This window comes from Cheilinus undulatus, linkage group 9 (genome assembly GCF_018320785.1).
Source record: "Cheilinus undulatus linkage group 9, ASM1832078v1, whole genome shotgun sequence".
NCBI classification, from domain to species: Eukaryota; Metazoa; Chordata; class Actinopteri; order Labriformes; family Labridae; genus Cheilinus; species Cheilinus undulatus.
In genome coordinates, this window is record NC_054873.1 from 5,786,304 (window position 1) to 5,803,717 (window position 17,414).

The 17,414-nt window shown below is 39.8% G+C and overlaps 1 protein-coding gene across 1 annotated transcript in view; it reads right to left on the bottom strand.

Annotated features, from left to right (window-relative positions):
- Positions 1–17,414, bottom strand: part of LOC121515445 (chemokine-like protein TAFA-5) — a 110,738-nt gene that overhangs the window by 24,075 nt on the left and 69,249 nt on the right. The window contains exon 3 of the mRNA XM_041796220.1: positions 13,851–13,978. Within this exon, the coding sequence (XP_041652154.1) occupies positions 13,851–13,978 (128 nt within the window). The remainder of the gene's footprint in view (positions 1–13,850; positions 13,979–17,414) is intronic.

Consider the following 17,414-nt stretch of genomic DNA (forward strand, 5'->3'; position numbering starts at 1 on the left):
AAAGATTGGCTGGATGAGGAGTTGCAAATGTTGACTGGAAAAGGAGTCAAAAAGACTGACTAAAGGGGGAGTCGCAAAGATGGATGGGAAAGGGAATTCCTAAAGCTTGGCTACAGAGGGAGTTGCAAAGACTGGGTTGAAAGGGAGTGATTTGCTCCAGAGTGCGTTTGTAGAGCTGATCATGGTGCAGGGGAGTTTGTTTGAAACTGGAGGTTACTTTGAGCTTTATTGATAAGTGTGTCATAATAGTTTCTAAACCTATTGTTTTATATTCATGAAAATAAATTACTTGAGTGAGGAGTTTAACTCTAATATACTTCAAGATCTAGGAGTCGATCTGAAGAATATTGGTTTCTTAATGAAAAAATAAAGGATTCATTAGATAAAAAAGTATCTCAGTGATTGTTCCTTATCTGACCTGTTTAGTTTGAGTATGGGTTTCTGCTTAAAAACATTTCATTTTTATTTGACAGAAAACAGCCATGAGAGTTTATCATCATTGATCTGTAACAAAGGATAAAATTTCATGGATTAGTAGATTACAGCATTTTACAAATGATGTCTAAAGCTCATAAGAAATTGTTGCCAGACGGCATCCAGCAGAGATTTGAAAAAAAGAGAAAGTCACTATAATTTAAAATGAAGAGAGATCTTAAAAACCCTCAATTTAGAAGCAAATAGGCTATATTTGAGAAAATGTGAATACTTGATTAAAACCATGGTGGAGAAGTCTTTTATTAGTTTGGAGAGTAAAAAATTATACATATTTATGGCTTTAATATCAAACAATCTATCAACAGGGATGAGGAGGGATGAAGAGGAGGCTATGGCAACAAAGAAATAAAATGAGCTACAGACATGAACAGTATCATGTTTTAACCCATCAGTCTAAATCACATTACTGCTGATAACGACAGCTTTAGTTATCAGAGCAGGCTGTTTGTGTTAGTATGGCGTGTGTGTGGCGTGTGCATGTTATCTTCTGTTTCCATGACAAACTCTGCAGCTGGTTGTGAACTGGCGAGCAGACGTCCTTGTTTCCAACATAATTGCTTTGTGATAAATTACAGTTTGTGATGAGACACAGTGAACTGTGTTTCTATTTATTTCACTCCCAAAGCAGAAAAAAACCCACAATTTGTGTCATTAATATCACAAAACTGCAGCTTCTTAAAATATTTAAGAGTTACAGAGTGTTTTTAATTTTATAGGATATTATAGAGGTTTAAAAACGCTCCTGAGACGCTAGAGTCCACACCGCTGAGCTTCTCTCTGTGATGTTCTCACACAAAAGCAAATCAAATTTTCCACTCGTGTTACTCATACAAGTTTAAAGCGAGTTTCAGGTAAAAACTCTGAATAGTCTCAAAGATGTCGAAACCAAATTCTGTTGTGTTCAATTTCATTTCAGCATCCAGAATCCCACACATCTCATTTAATTTCCCCTCCCTCTCCTGGAGGAATAAGCGTCCAGAATCTAACACTCATTAACTTCTCCCTATCATAAAATATTGGACCAAACCTGAATGACGTCAGCTATTTGGTTCCTGGAGGAGCTTTCGAAGCCAATCTGCAGTGGCTGCCATATTAAAACACTGTCTCAGACAGACGTTAGATCAGCACAGGAAGAGATAAAAAGATGGAGCTGAGGAGGGTCTGAAGCTTCCTGACAAATGCAGGCATGCAGTTATGCCATGACACTAATTCTGCAAAACTCCTGTCCTGATTGAAACCAACATGAACGAATTATTTAAAAATATTCACTCCTGTACTAACCCTGGGACGCAGATGGATTGGTCAGATTCCATGGGCTGATCCATCTTGCACAGCTCCAATCTGAAACGACTGTGCCAGGTCTGAGAGCAGGCTGGACCAATCAGTGTCATTTTAGGAGGATGAGGCAGTAGCTACAGGTGTGGTTTGGGCTCGGTACCATTTATCTAGGAAGTCAGAACTGGAAGTGACATCACACCTGTGTGATTAGCGTTTGTTAGTAACTTGGTACTGAAGTCACTCCAAATTCGTGAGTTTTAATTCCTGAGTTCAGGGTGCATTTATGATGACGTATCTGACTGGCATCTAAGAATTTCTGAGTCCCAAGAATAACTAGCTTTGCAAAGCAGATGGATACGTCCATTTCCGTGTTTCTCACTGGCAGAACCATCTTGCAAAACTCCCGTCTGAACTGTTTGGGCCCGGTTAGAAAGTGACAGGATTAGTCAGTGACGAGCGGCAGTACTTTCAGGTGCAGCAGAGTCGCGACAAGAGGACAGTGCAATCATGGTGGAAGACATTAGCGTGGATGCTGCTAAAGCGCCAGTTTTACCAGAACTTGACGACATTTCTTTGGTAAAAGAAGAACAAAGAACAGCAGAGAGTTGTTTTCTTTTCAAAAACGACAAAAGTCGTGTACTTACATGTCTATAGTCGCCATGATTCGTGCTATTCCTTGGTAGCTGCGCATGTGCACCTTGATTGCGGCAATGTCACGTGTTTTGTTGCTCTGATTGGCTTGTAAAGATGTGACAGACAGAACGTTCATCCAATCACACTCCAAGTTTTTTTTCCAAATCCTCTGCCCTTTCCCAAATGCTTAGTATTGAAGGTTTTCCAGATGGATGTGTGAAACAAATCAGGTTATCACGTGTCAGGTTAAAGAATAACTGGAGCACATCATTAGCTGTACAGGAAGCTGGTAGTAATGGCTGCTGCATGGAGATTTAAAAACCAGCACGGTTTAATCGAGCGGCATTTCATCTGAGAAAACAACAGCGGGATAAAACAAAGAATAATGTGGATTAACTGGAGAGACTGCGAGGAGAGGAGAGAGCAGACACATCTCTGCTCACAGCAGCATCTGAAAAGTTTCATGATGTGTTCAAGTGAGCTCGGTACTCTGAAGTTTCCAACCTCCGATGTGAATACGTGCGCTGTGACATTGCTTAAAGTCGGACCTCCAACTCAGAAACATGGGGGAAAAAACGTATTGAAACTAATCGATCAAAATGAATGTTCATGTTATATTTTCTGTATTTCATTTAGAAAATACAAAGTTTGGAACCGAGACATCCAGAGTTTCGAGTTTTATTGAAAGCAGCAGCTCGGGCAGCGGCTGCCATCTGATTACGGGATGCCGGGATGTGTGTGTAAGCTTGGGCGTGCACGGCTCTGTTACACTTTGTGTGAATTGCTTGTTGCGGAACAGAGACGGGCATTCCTTTTCGCCTTTATTGCGGAATCTCTGTGTAAAAACAGGCAAGAAAAAAGTGGTGTAAAGGGTTTAAAATTGACAAAAAATGGGTTTTAAGTTGCAAAAATGTGATAGAATTGGTAGGGAAAAGTGATGAAAACGGGTTAAAATTTGACAAAATTGGTTTAAAGGGATACTTCAACATTTTGGCAAATTCGCCCATTGCCATAATTCCTATAGTCTTAGTAATAGGTTGGTTACCTTTAGTTGTCGTTGCAAGCTATTTTTAGATCGCCGCTGCCGAGTTCGGACCTGCTGTGCCAACTCAATTTAAGCAGACGGTATTCCGGCTTCCCCTCATCAAACTCATCAAATACGCAATCCAACAACTCCAAAACACTCTCGTGGACAAGTTGTGACCTGCACATTCACCACGCTATGAAATAATAACGTATACTTATGTAACATTACAACACATGAGGCAAATACTCGGAACTATTTCTTGAGTAAAACACTGGGCGGAGTGACACAGTGCAGCAGCCATGTCTGGAGTGTAGTTCTGGCTTTGCATTTAGCTTTAAAACATCTCCGTCTCATAATGTTCCATGATTGTTTGATAGCATGGTGAATGTACAGGTCACAACTTGTCCACGAGAGTGTTTTGGAGTTGTTGGATTGCGTATTTGATGAGTTTGATGAGGGAAAGCTGGAGACCCCTCTCAGTGTCTCACGTCCCCAATGGGGTCCCAACCCCAATGTTGAGAAACCCCTGATCTAAAAGATGTACAACTCTATAATTAGCGTTAAGAGGTAATGCATCATCAAGCAATGCACCAAAGTTCTGCAATTTTGTTGCCGTTACCATCCTAGGAGAGGGGATTCAGAAGTCGGAAAACTCTGCAGACAGAAAAATAAGTGTGTATATTCCACTGATGACAACATCAGACAATGAAAGGTTGGGATCACTCTTGTAGTGTTGTTAGTCTGTCAGCCGAGACAGGACAGGATTTTGTTTCATAGCCTGACATGGTGCCATCATACAAGACAAAATAAAATCCTGTCATCTGATCCAGACGTTAGAAAGTGTAAAAATGCTTAAAGATGTTTTTAGGATCAGAACATATTCTAACAAGAGGGCTGATGATAAAACTTTAAAGAAACAAGATGCTCTCCCTGTGAAACAACAGTTCCCTCCTTTGAAAAGCCTCTCCTCTCCGTAGAGTCATCAAGGAGTTCTGTGAAATCCTTACTTGGTCTCACTGTGCATCTCAATTACACCCTCTACACATTCTGTACATCATCCGCCCCAAACCTCCTTAGGGCTAATTAAACGTCATTTATTCCTCTGATCCAGCTCTCGTAGTTTTAATGAACGCTGACTCTTCTCCTCGTGTAAACACAGTAGAGTTTGTGTTGGTCCGCCCACTCAGCGCTGCGTCTCTGTGATTTAATTTGCCTTACAGCGAGGCAATCACATCGGCTGTCCTTCATTAGCAGAGGGGCTCGTTTGTGTGAAGCTCCTTTAAAGAATGTGAGCTTCTCTTCTACGCGTTCAGTGGCAAGCCGGAGGCGGCAGACGCAACAACATGCTGACATCTTTCAGCCAAAGTGGAGACAAAGGGATGCAGAGAGCTGCTGTGAGTGTCTGAGCTCATCTGCAAATACAACTTCAGAGGATTAGGCAACTTCTCCCAGAATGCACTGCTTCATCCTACACATCAGGAGTGTTGTCTGGGTTCAGGAAAAACTAAATTCACTGACAGATCTTTGGATCATGTTATCAGGCAGATCTTAGGGTTATTTATCCACTGATATTCTTGACACCATCATAAAACTGGAAGTTAATTTTTCATTAAAAATAAGAGAGCAAGAATTCAAGGAGATTTAAATGTGTAGGAGTGCTTTTATAGAGTCTTTTTTCTAATTCTACTGTATTAGAAAGTAAGATGCATGTTTGACTGATCCAAATCTATCATGCAACTTAGAACATATCCCCTTCTTACAAACCCCAACTCCAAAAAAGATGGGACATCCTGCAAATGTGAATACGAACAAAATACTGTGATTTTGAAACACTTTCCAATCAGTATTCAACTAAATACAGCAGAAAGACAAAATATATTTGATGTTTTTTTAAATATGCACACATTCCAAATTGGATATTTGCAACAAATTCCAAAAAAGTTGGGGCGAGAGTATGTTTACCACTGTGTCACATCACCCTTTCCTCTAACAACACCCTGCAAAGCATCATCAGACTGAAGACACTACTTGTTGAAGTACTGAACGTGGAATTATTTCCCATTCTAGCTTAAAGGGATTTTTCTGTATTTTTGACCTTGGGTTGTATGAGGTACTTGGCAATAGCCTCCAGAGATTTCACCCTTTAAAAGGACTCGCTGGTCATTGGCAATGCAGGGCTGCAGGCAGGTACAGCTTGTCTGTGTATTTTAGCAAGTTTGAGGTTAAAATGGGCCAAAGCACAATGTTGACTCAGTTGCATGTTTCATCAAAAATGTATGAAGAGTATTATTTTTGCAATGCAAGCTTCAGCTGCTTGTTCTTCTGCCTCAGTGTATATAGTATCCAATCAGCTGTTTTGGCCTGCAGCTTCAACAGAGACAGTAACAGCAGACTAAACTAAAACCAGTTATTTCAGCTCAGCTTTCCTCCTCAACAGCTGGCACATCATGTCAGCCATGGCATGTCTAATCATCAGCCATTAGAAGAATAAAGTGGCACACATAAACTTACTTGGATGACAAATTTTCATTCATCTCTTCTGGTTGGGTTCGGCTTTTCTAATATTTGTTTGGAAAGTTGAGTTCCCTGCCTTACTGGTATAAGGCAGGGAACTCTGGATGGGGAGTGATGCATGCTGCAGGGGCTGCTATCCTCCATCAGAAATGTCCTGAAGAAATGTTGTGAAGAATTTATGTGCTCACAGTTTACACACCTACACCACCTGGTAACTTGCTCTCCAGTTTTCGTTTTTTCTTTCCACACTTGTTCTTCCTGTTCCTCTGTACGGTGTACCCCAGCTCATACAAGTGTCCCTTGTGTCCACAGTAAATGGACACCGCCGTCACTTGAGCCTGATGCCTCGTTTACACGACAATGTTTTGCTTCATTTTCCATTTTCGTTTCCAAAAAGTTCCACATTTCCAAAACAAACTCTGTACATGAGACTGCGGGAAACACCAAAAATGTTGTAGTATGCATGCCAGGCCAGTAGATGGTGGTGTGATTGTTGTGCCGCCCTTCGACAGCGTATAGGTCGAGTCAGAATCTGGTGCAGGCACGAAATACATCTCCGCCGATCCAAGTGATGGTGAGGTAAATCAACATTTTGTTGGAGAGTTAAATTCAAAAGAGTGAGGAGCACGAACAGTACACTGGTGTTGGCCATCTTTGTTTTGTTTTGGGCTTCCCATCTGCACATGCATTATAAGCCTACTCGCGCATGGCTATTTACTGCAGCCACAGTGTGCATGTCCATTTTCAGAAAAATGCCGGTTTTCCTGTTTACACGGAGACGGAGACGAGGTGCGTTTTGAAAAATGTCCACTCCGGGCCCATTTCCAAAACCCTGTTGCTGTGTAAACGAACAGCCAAAACGCTACAAAACTTTTGTGTTTTCACTCGAAAATGTAGTGTAAACGGGGCATTAAATGTCCCATTAAATACTGCAGCAAAGAAATTGTGAACATTCATTTGGTGACCCAAGAGAAATCTCCCATGACCCCTAACCCTACCCAAGCCAGGCTTCGACCAGTCTTCAAAATTACAGAAATATCCCTTTAATGTGTGTCTTAAGTTTTCCAACATTGCAGGGTTTGTGTTATCCTTTTTAGCACTTCATAATGCACTTTACATTTCCAATGGAAGACAGGTCCAGTCTAGTATGCACACTCTTTTATCATGAAGCCAAGCTGTTGTAACCCATGCAGAACGGGACCTGGCATTATCTCTCTGAGATAGTTAAGTGTTGATTGTGAACAACTGAGCTTTTCAGGAGTGCTTCTTTTATACCCAATTACGGTTCTATCACCTGTTCTACTCACCTGGGGAAATATTCCTGGCATTTTATAACTTCCCTAGGTTTTGCTGCTCTCATCCCAACTTTTATAGAACATTTCAAAGACATCAAACTCAGAATGTGTGTACATTTCCAAAAAACTATGAATTTTATCAGTTTAAACATGAAATACCTTGTCTTTCTGCTGTTTTCAACAGAATTTAAGTTGCAAAGGCCAATCACTTTATTTGATTTAACCTACATCTGACTCTATGTCCAAATTTTGGGGGAATTGGGAAAAAAGAAATGTCTAAATAAGACAGAAAAGGCAAAGATGTTCGATAGTTGTAAACTAATCATATGTAGCTTGACTAGAAGAGGTTGTTAGCATTCTTATTCTATGAAACTCTTATTAAATCCAGTCTAGTGCTTAAAAAGCTGAAAACCCAAACAAAAACAGTGGCTTAAGGTTTGAGAATAGAAACGCTCCTGAAATAACTATATTTTTCTGTCACACTTGAAGATAGAGAGATCTCCACATCGTCCGTCCTGCAGTGTCGTGTGTCCTCAGGAGGCCGAGCGGCGACGCTCCAGCGCTCTGACTCCGAGTGTCCTGACAGGAAGCGGCTCCTCGCTCGGCTGTCCGTCTTTAAAACAACAAGTTCCCAGCGGAGGGAGAAACTCTCAGACAGAGCAGACAGGAGGAGGGAGCTTTGTTACCGTGCCGACGTGTGAAAGTCAGCGGCGCTTTGACAGACTTCATTATTCAGAGAGAGGACTGACTCGACTTGAGCTGGCCAACCAGAACGTGAGAGAGAGAGAGAGAGAGGTGTTGATACCCGTCAGAGGAGACTCTCTGAGAGGCAGACAGCACATAACACTTCTCTCTGCAGAAATCTGACTATTAAACACCACGTAAACTCAGCCTAGTAGGCATAAGAGCGGTAAAAACATGTTTTTAAAGGTGATTCTATATAATATAAAATGAAATTTCAGACAAATGCCTCAGATACACGACGGTCTCATTCATTTTTAGGCCTCCAGAAGTGAACAGTCAGAGGGTTTCTTTTTGAGGCTGTCCATTTGCCGATATAACCTGCTAGAAATGTTATATTTTAGTGCTATTATGTGCTGAAGGGACATTTTTGTGGACCAACTAAGAAGTTCTTATTGAGTGGGTTTCTCTGACAAACAGCCTGTGGGTTTTTGGAATACAAGCTCTGGGATGAAATTAAGTTTATTATAACACACTTTTCCCCCATCAAATTAGTCTTCAAAAATGCTCTGTCATAATATTTCATGAAAACAAAATAAAGACAATCTTTAACAGTGAAAAGATGATGTTTTTCTATCAAGAAATGTTGTTCCTTTAAACTGGTTTTCCATACAGTCTTTTTAACATTGAGAACCTTGAGCTATCGCTGATTTTGAAGGACTTATCTGAGAGCACATTTTATACCCATTCATGCTACTGTCACTTTACACAAGTCAGTCAGCCTATCGCCTGAATGTTTCAGGTGTTTCTGAGCATTTAACAAGCTTTTCTAGTCTTTTCTAGGCTTTGTCCCAACTTTTTTGGAATGTGTTGCAGGAAACAAACTCAGAATGTGTGCATAACCCCAAAGAACAATAAAGTTTATCAGTTTAAATATTAAATGTCTTCTCTTTCTGCTGTATTTAACTGAATACTGTATAAGTTGAAAATGAATTCTAGATCACTGTACTCTGTTTTTATTCATATTTTATACAATGTCCCAACTTTTTTGAATTATGGTTTGTATTATTTATTCATTTTCTGTATCTCTGAAATCAATACCAAACATTTCTGTGATGATATTTTTCTTACTGAGTAAATAAGGCTCATCAGGATGTTGTGCTTTGTTAGCTTTAAAGGTCATCAGTTGACCTTTTGTTTTGATTGGACTATTAATTGAAGTTATAAAAGATAAACTAAAAGAGATTTGAAGAATCTGACTAATCAGATTAATAATTACCAGGCCTGCCCATAGAATTGGCTGAGCCCACATCAGCCCAAAATCAGAACATGTGTGGTCAATCAGTAGCATTGGTGCTAGAAACTGAGCTACAGTTGTAAAGGTGTCATTGGGTTCTGATGTCAGAATTATGTACTTGTGCTTCTTTTAAACCCATCTCACCACTTTCCCACCTAATTTTTGCCACTTACAACTCATTTTTTTTCTGTTTTTACCTATTTTTGACCAATTTATTCCATCTTTTGCCCATTTTTGCCACTGTTAAGCCTTTTTGGGGCAATTTCTATCCATTTTTGCCCCTTTGTTGAAACTTTTTTGCCAACCCGTGAAATTTTTTGTCACTTCCAACCACTGTTCCCTCTAAGGGGGTTTTCTGCGCACTGCTCTCCACCTCTCTGCGCAGAAGGAAAAAAGTTGCGCACTCAAATATCCTAGACGAGTTTTCACTGTTATTTTCTAATATGCGCTGTGATCGAAGGCGCATTAACGCGCAGCCTAGCTGGTACTGTAGCCTAGGGTTTCTACCTCCATGGATGCCTCATACCTGAGAGATGTAAAGTGTGGCTATCATATAATGCAACAGCCGGCACTCCGATGGCAGGGCCTGTTATCGACAGCCGCTGAATGTGGGTGGATTCCAGCCACTGGGGTTCCTCAGTGAGGCGCTTTAGTGAGTTGAATTGATGAGCGTCACAAACTCCACCTCCTTCTAACTGTGCTTGGCTCTTATTGCCAGTGTGTGTGGGAACTGGATGGTTGTTTCAATAACTGATTTACACATAAAGGGAGGATTTTTTCCCAAAAACTGCCATATGGCCGAGTATCGGTGTGTTTGTCATGCATATTTGCACAGACGCTTTTGGCTTCATGCCGTTCACACAGTGACACAGACACTAATGCCACTTGCAGACAGACAAACACAAGCTAACATGTTGGTGGTGCAGAGGAGAAAATGATTCAACACAGAACTGAACTTTTCTCCTGCTTTAAAGCTCCTCTCTGGCGCATACGTGCATCAGTGCTGTCCATATGAATAACAGCTCTCTCTCTCCTCAGAGAGCTGCAGACTGTTAAATGATCGTTTAATTAACATTCTACTTCTTTATCACGACAACAAAGACTGATTAAACATTAGTATTGAGCTCATTATCAAAACATTTGATACATGCCACGTTGCAGGACATATTACAGATTTACTGTACATTGATAATTAACCAATTAAAAAATTATAAAAATCTCTTACATCCTGATAACTGGTCAGCAGGACAGTGAGAAACAGGCAGACAGGAGCAGGAACAGAAAACGTCTACAGGAGTAGAAAAGACTTCAGCTGAAGAGAGTAAAGCTGTAAATTTATGTTTTTAATCATTTTATTTATAACATTAATGAGAGTAAATCAGCTGATTATATCTTTCCTACAAGTTAACTTAATGTTACACATTCAAATAATCTATTATCTTAATAAATAGTTAAATATATATTTTTTGTTACATTAAATGGATGTCTATTTTTATGAAGCTGGCCAAAATGTTCAACAATGAGACCAGGAAAGAGTTGATCTCCTATAATGGACCTGTTATAAAATGATTTAAACCCTGATGTTTCTAACAGTGTGACACATTTCATATAATGTGCTGTTAAATATGTGCAGGTAGAAGTCCTTTAGGAGACCTTACTCTGATAAGGTTGATAAAGCAAGGGAACAGAGCGAGAGTTTTTTCACATCGAAGACGTTCCACATTTCTGCCTTTTTATATGCAACAGCAAACTTTGTTAATGTCTGTTTTCACCTGTGCACAAATGCTTGTAAGTTAGAATCACAGTTTATTTTTGCATTTCAAAGGATTGTAAATCATTAAAATGTAAACCTTGATTTAAAAAAACAGGACTTCCAGACATCAAAATTGTGGCTAGCTAAAACTGAGAGTGACTTGTGAATGAATGAATGAATGTTGAAATTCATGACTTGAACAGTGATTGTTAATCATTATAGTTACAGTCACTTGATATCATTTGTCAATGATATTTGAGTTTGGAGAGGTGATGCCATGGCGCTGCCATGTGGACGTAGCGTACGTGTCAGATTTCGCCCATAGTTGATGAAGTAGTCGCTCAGGGTAGTCGAATGTCTGCTCAGGAGTTTTGAAAAGTAGAGGGAACATCGCCTCCAACCCATCCATGCCACCTTAGGCCATGCTTTGCTGCTTTAAATGTTTTATTTGGCCATTTTTCACTTTTTTTGCCTATTTTTTCCAGCTTTTCGCCCTCGTTTCCAACTTTGGACCCATTTTCATTTTAATGTGGTTACTGGAGAATCAAAGCTGCAGTCACAATGAATGACTGGATTTACTGGTGTGTATTGTCAAGTGTACTGGATGTAATTGGTGCTATTTTTTATGTAATTGGTTTTTGGGGATTTTGTTTGTGACTAGCCATTCTAGTGACCTTATATGCTTACATAAATGTATGTATGCACATTTTTTGTGATATAGTGCGTACATAATTAAACCTATGTATGCTAACCAGTGCAATAACACCTGCACACACACGTCTGTTTGTGCAAATTAAGTGCAATAGGGCAACGTGCAATATACAACAGCACTTTAAAACTCTAGCACTCATGCACTTTTTCTTCTGATTTGTCATGAGTTTGTCCGTCTAGGTTGTTTATTGTACTTTTCATTATTATCTGTCATCTTTTATTCTTTATCTTTTATTGCTATTGTACCTCTGTTTTATTGATTGTACATTGTTAACATCAACCTGCCCAGGGTCAAAGGATGGAAATTAGCCATTGGCTATAATCCTACATATTTACATGTAAGTGTTTAATAATATATACTGACCCTGTCATTTCAAGTAAAATAAATACTAAATACAAATACAAATGTTCCCATTTCTGGCATTTTTTTCTTTCATGGATGCCATTTTTGCCCAGTCTCTTTCTTATTGTTGTATCATGAGCTCTGACCTTAAAGATTCTGTAAAGTGAAAATAGATCTGAATTTATGTTTTCTGTAGGACAGGCCACTGTGTTATGAACCCCCAGGTCAAATTTCATGAGAGAAAGACGATGAAGAGTAGAGTGTTTATAAAAATCATCAAATCTTGAACGAGGTTTGGTTGATGTGACGATTTTTATCTGCGGCATGAAGAGGCTTTTGAAACAACTCCAGTTAATCAGCTGCTATGAAGAGACGCTAGCAGATGGATCGGAGAGAGCTCATGGGTAGCAATTATTCAATCAACACACACACACACACACACACACAATCAGGCTGTGATTTTAATGATGGCCAGCAGCGTCCTCGTTAGAAGATGTTATTATGTTAATAAAAGCTGCTGTTAAGATTAGATCTATGATTGAGATTAAAGACAAAGAGGGAGGAAAGGATGTAATGGAGGGCACTTACACTTTCCAGCTTTGACTCCTCTCACAGTTTAACAGTTTTCAGCCTTTTAATGAAGCTTGTGACAGATTTGTCTTTGAACTACAGATGTAGGATGGTAGAAGAGTGTTGCTTTTCATCTATATATGGAAAACAGTTACAGCACAGGGGGAGCAATATAGGACTGTGCATGTTTAAAAGATGTCGAATAATCCAACAGTGCAGTTAAACTGAGGCACTCCACACCAGTACTTTGAGCCCAAACCCAAGAGTTTTAATGCCTCCATGTATTTCACCCCTTCCTGAAGTCTTATTTTTGCATAATTTTCCCACTTAAATGTACTAGATATAACACTAGACACTAATGTCATCTTTGTCTAGACCTCTCATCAGCTGACATCCAGCTAAATTACATGCTATTGGCTGGCTACGACTCGCTGCTCCTCGCAGCTTCCAGCTGAGAGGAAGATCAGGAAAATAGGGTGGATCTCGTTTCAAAGCAGGAGGGCCAACTGAATCTGGGGGTGGGGCTAATTCTCCACATGACATCATGAGGGGAAAATCTGAGAACAGTTTGTTTTAGCACACATTTTCTTAAAGGTGGAGAAAGAGAGGAGGGAGGGAATGTTTTTTTCTGATTCTTGGGGGGATTGACAGGCCAGGGGCACATATTTTTGCTTGAAAAGCCTAAAAAAGTGATTTTTCCATAATATGAGACCTTTAATACTGTTACATCCCTAGCTGACACATTTAAAGGCAGATTCTGGTCTTACCCAGACTCTGGGCACAGGCCGGGTTAGGTCAATCTTAGGTCCTTACAGAGAATCAAACCTATAGAACTGCAAACAGGCTCATCTAAGCTGGTAGCTAAAGGGCAACCACAGCTTCATCTCTATCCATGACTGCCTGACAGTTTGAGACAGAACTTCCAATGTGGTGTCCGTCATCAGTGGGCTTTAGACAAAACACATGAAAACAGACAACACATCCTCAGCAATGACCAGCAGCACTGCCGAATCCATGAGAAAAAGCCTTAAATAGATGCAAAAACTTTCCACAAGCAGCATCCAGAGCACACAGAGGATGGATGCACACAGCTAAGAAGCTGTGTCCTTTTAGCATGCCACCATTTTTAACCAGACTATTTCAATCCTAGTAAATCTACTTAATGTGTTTTATTCCTTTTTTTCCCCAAAAAAATCAGTGTTGGGGAAAAACAAAGGGAGTTCCAAATAAAGATGTAGGTCTGATCCTCTCACCGTGGTGGTCTTGACCCGCCCCCCTGGTTGCGTGCAGGTCCAGCCCGACTGATTGACCAGGAGATCACAGCCTTCATCGTCCAAACATGGAGTCATCTCACACCACTGTCGACTCCACACGATGCGAACTGAAGAGGAAGAAGAACAGGACAGACAGGCAGGTTATTTTATTTCCTCTTTGTTTGTTTCCATCTCTGAATGACTCCCCGCTGAGCGATTCACTTCCTCCTGAGTTTTGGCTTCGCTTTATTATACTTTTTCTTTTTAAGTTTCTTTTGTTAGAAAATATCCGCTTGTCATTAAATACCTCATTAAAATGTCTCTGCAGACTGGTTTGTTATGCTGTTTATGCTACTATACATCATTTCTTAAGTGAAATGTTTTGACAAATTGTTTTTCAATCCTCAGGGAGCGAATTGATTTTTTTCTAATTTGGCTCCAGGCCGTTCTCAGAGAGTGACTAAACCTCAGACTTTCCACTGAAATGCATCTCTCCTGGATAATCTTTAGAACATCACGTTCTCTCTGAGAGTGACTATTCGACTAGATTATCCAAACAAACTCTTCCCTTTGAACTAATTTTACTTCCTATTTGGATTCAAATCTGTTTTTAATTGTTTAGGAAATCAAGAAACTTCTTTAAGGTAACCTCATTTGTTTAAAGGGACATTCCAGTGTTTTTGAATTTGGTGATAGTAGCAGCATTAGCCTCCAGAGATTTCAGCAAGTCTAAACAGAACGCACTTGGAGAAGCTATGCTATGTATAGCAGATGGGTGCAGCTTCTGTGCATTATAATGAGTTTAAGGTAACAATGTCGGCGCAATTGCATGTTAAATCAAACCTTTTTGAAGCTTTTTCACCCAGAATGCCTCTGTGTTTGGCACTATATTGCAATTGTAGGTGTGAGCCCATGCCCAAGAGAGCTACTGTTGTCGTGAGTGGGACTTCACTACACTTCTTCAGGACATTTCTGATGGAGAATAGCAGCTCACAGACGCCTGCAGCCTGTATCACTCCCCTTCCAGAGTTCCCTGCCTTACTAAACGTCAGTGTTTAGTGGACCTGCTTCAACTTTCTGGAGATAAATTGGACCCCAACCAGAAGAGTTGCATGGTGGAAATCAAATGCAACATGCCTCCAGGTAAGAGTGTTTTGAAAATGTATAAATATATCCAACTGAAGGCTAGAGCTCCCAAGTAGTCATTCTACAAAACAGAAAAGGAAGGGAAAGTAAAGCTGGGTATACATTGCACGATTTCAAGCTGACCCTACGGCAGTCGTGGCAGAATGTCAACTCATACTGTGCATCCGATTTATGTGCTCACACTATACAGTCTGATGGTTGTGTCAACCTGAGTGCACACACTGTACAAGTGAAGTTGAGCAGACAGAAATCCATGGATTTTCATTCTTAAAAAGTCTCACACACTGATGGTGAAGTGTTTCCTGTCATATCCTCTCTCTCTATCCCAAACACACAAACAGCTTCACCATCCGTGTCAGCTGGAGGTCAGAGGGTAGGAGTATTTTCTGATCGTTTATTTCCTTTATCATAGCCGGGTTGGGGGGGGGCATCAGAAAGTCATTCCAGCTGTTGTCATGGTAGTTTAGGATGTTTTCTGACAGATTACAAAGGGAGAAAAAGCAAAATAGTTTATTCTGCACGTTTCAGCTCTCACGGGAGTCTGGAGTTGTATGAACAAAATATCAAACATGCAAGAAATCCATCTGACCAGATGGGAGCTGCTGGTCCCTCCATTCACAGCACAACCAATGACGTCTCATCATATACTAAAAGATGGCGTGACTTCTAAGTGAGGCTGTCGTGTATGGATGTGGCAGTCTTCGTCTAATCGTTCATAATTAGAAAGACAACGGTCTGGCCAATACGTTTCCTTCATGAAAACAATGTGTGAGCTCAAAGCTTGTTTTGATAGTCTATGACTGAGCCAGCATTGTTTATTTTTAATCTTTCTAAATAAAACTAAACTATGCAGAGCTGTGTGGCTGTGTATCCTTTCACCAAGCCCATCCTGTATGAGGGGGCAATGCTCTCTGAAATCACTGGAGGCTAATGTCACTACTATCACCAAGTACCTCATACAACCCAACTCCAAAAACACTGAATGACCCTTTAACCACAGAAATAAAGGAGTTTTTCCTTGTCTGTGAGTTTTTAAACTGAAATGAAACATTCACAGTGACATCACTGTCCTTATTTTACATCACTGTGAAAACAGGTAGGTGCTAAGGTTAGGATAATTGGGCTGCTGCTTTAATGTAATATGTTATTTCATTCTTTAACCCCACAGTGATTTTGCCCTTATTTTAATCTTTGCTCAGAATTTTTCTGAAATGTTCACATCTGAACTCTAAAGGAAGAAAAAGAGTTAGCTGAGGAAATCAAAGAAGCAAACAAAACTCAGTCTAGCATCAGGTTTTGTTTACTGTTCACACCTCCTTATTATAAAGTCTATTTATAAAGAAATAGGACATTCTCACATTTCCATAATGTTGTCCTCTGATTGGCCCACAGAGAAACAGAGGAGGGGGTGATGAAGAAGAGGATGAGGAGTATAATGAATAGCAATAATAAAATAAACAGACTCGTGTCAGGTTTGAGGCAGAGAGACTGCTATTTTAAGTGGGTCAGGCTCTTCAAACACTTGGTCTACATTTCCCACAATGCAACATGAACTATAGTATGTTTTAGACCAACACTTACATGGTAAACATCAACCTCCATATCGATCATAAACATGTTGTTTTGCAAAGAATATCCCCAAGTGCAAATTTTATCACTGTGACACTTATTTATACTATCATAGTCAACCTGGGACATGAGATTTTGTTTTGTTTTTTGTTTTCCCATTAACGGTTTGGGATTAGTGGGACCTGATTAGTTAAAACATAAGCCTTGTCCTTTAACAACAATTTCTTGGAAATTTTCCTGCCTAAAATCCAAACAAATAGTCTAAAATGTCAAAGACAATACCAAAAATCTTGATCATTTTAAAGCAAACACCCCCCCCCCCCCAAAAAAAATATTCAAACAGCCAATACTTCCAACATTTCAATAAAATGACTTACAACTTTCCAGACAATCATCCCAGGAATTCTAACAACAGGGGAGGAAACCAAAAGACATAACATCCTCATGTGTGCATGAGGGTCTTAAGTGTAAAGTCTGTTTCAGTCACTTCTGTCTTGTATAATTTGCAGTGGCATTGTGTTGATATCAGCAGATATTTTATACCTTTTTTATGTTTTTAACACAAATTACTCAAATCAAATGACTAAAATCAGGGTTTTAGGCTCTTAAACTAACACTGAAGGGGGTAAATTCCTTATGGATCAGCCAATATTGGATATTTATGATCAGGTCTAATCACAAAAAAAGAGAGAAATGGAAAAAAGTGGCTTTTTTTATGCTAAATATTTCTTTTATTTCTCTTTATGTGTGGTGGCCATTTCCGGCCACTATACACCTTAGCGTGACTTATATTAAAATCTTAAAATTAAAATAAATAATAATTAATTAAAATTCAAGTTATGTCTGATC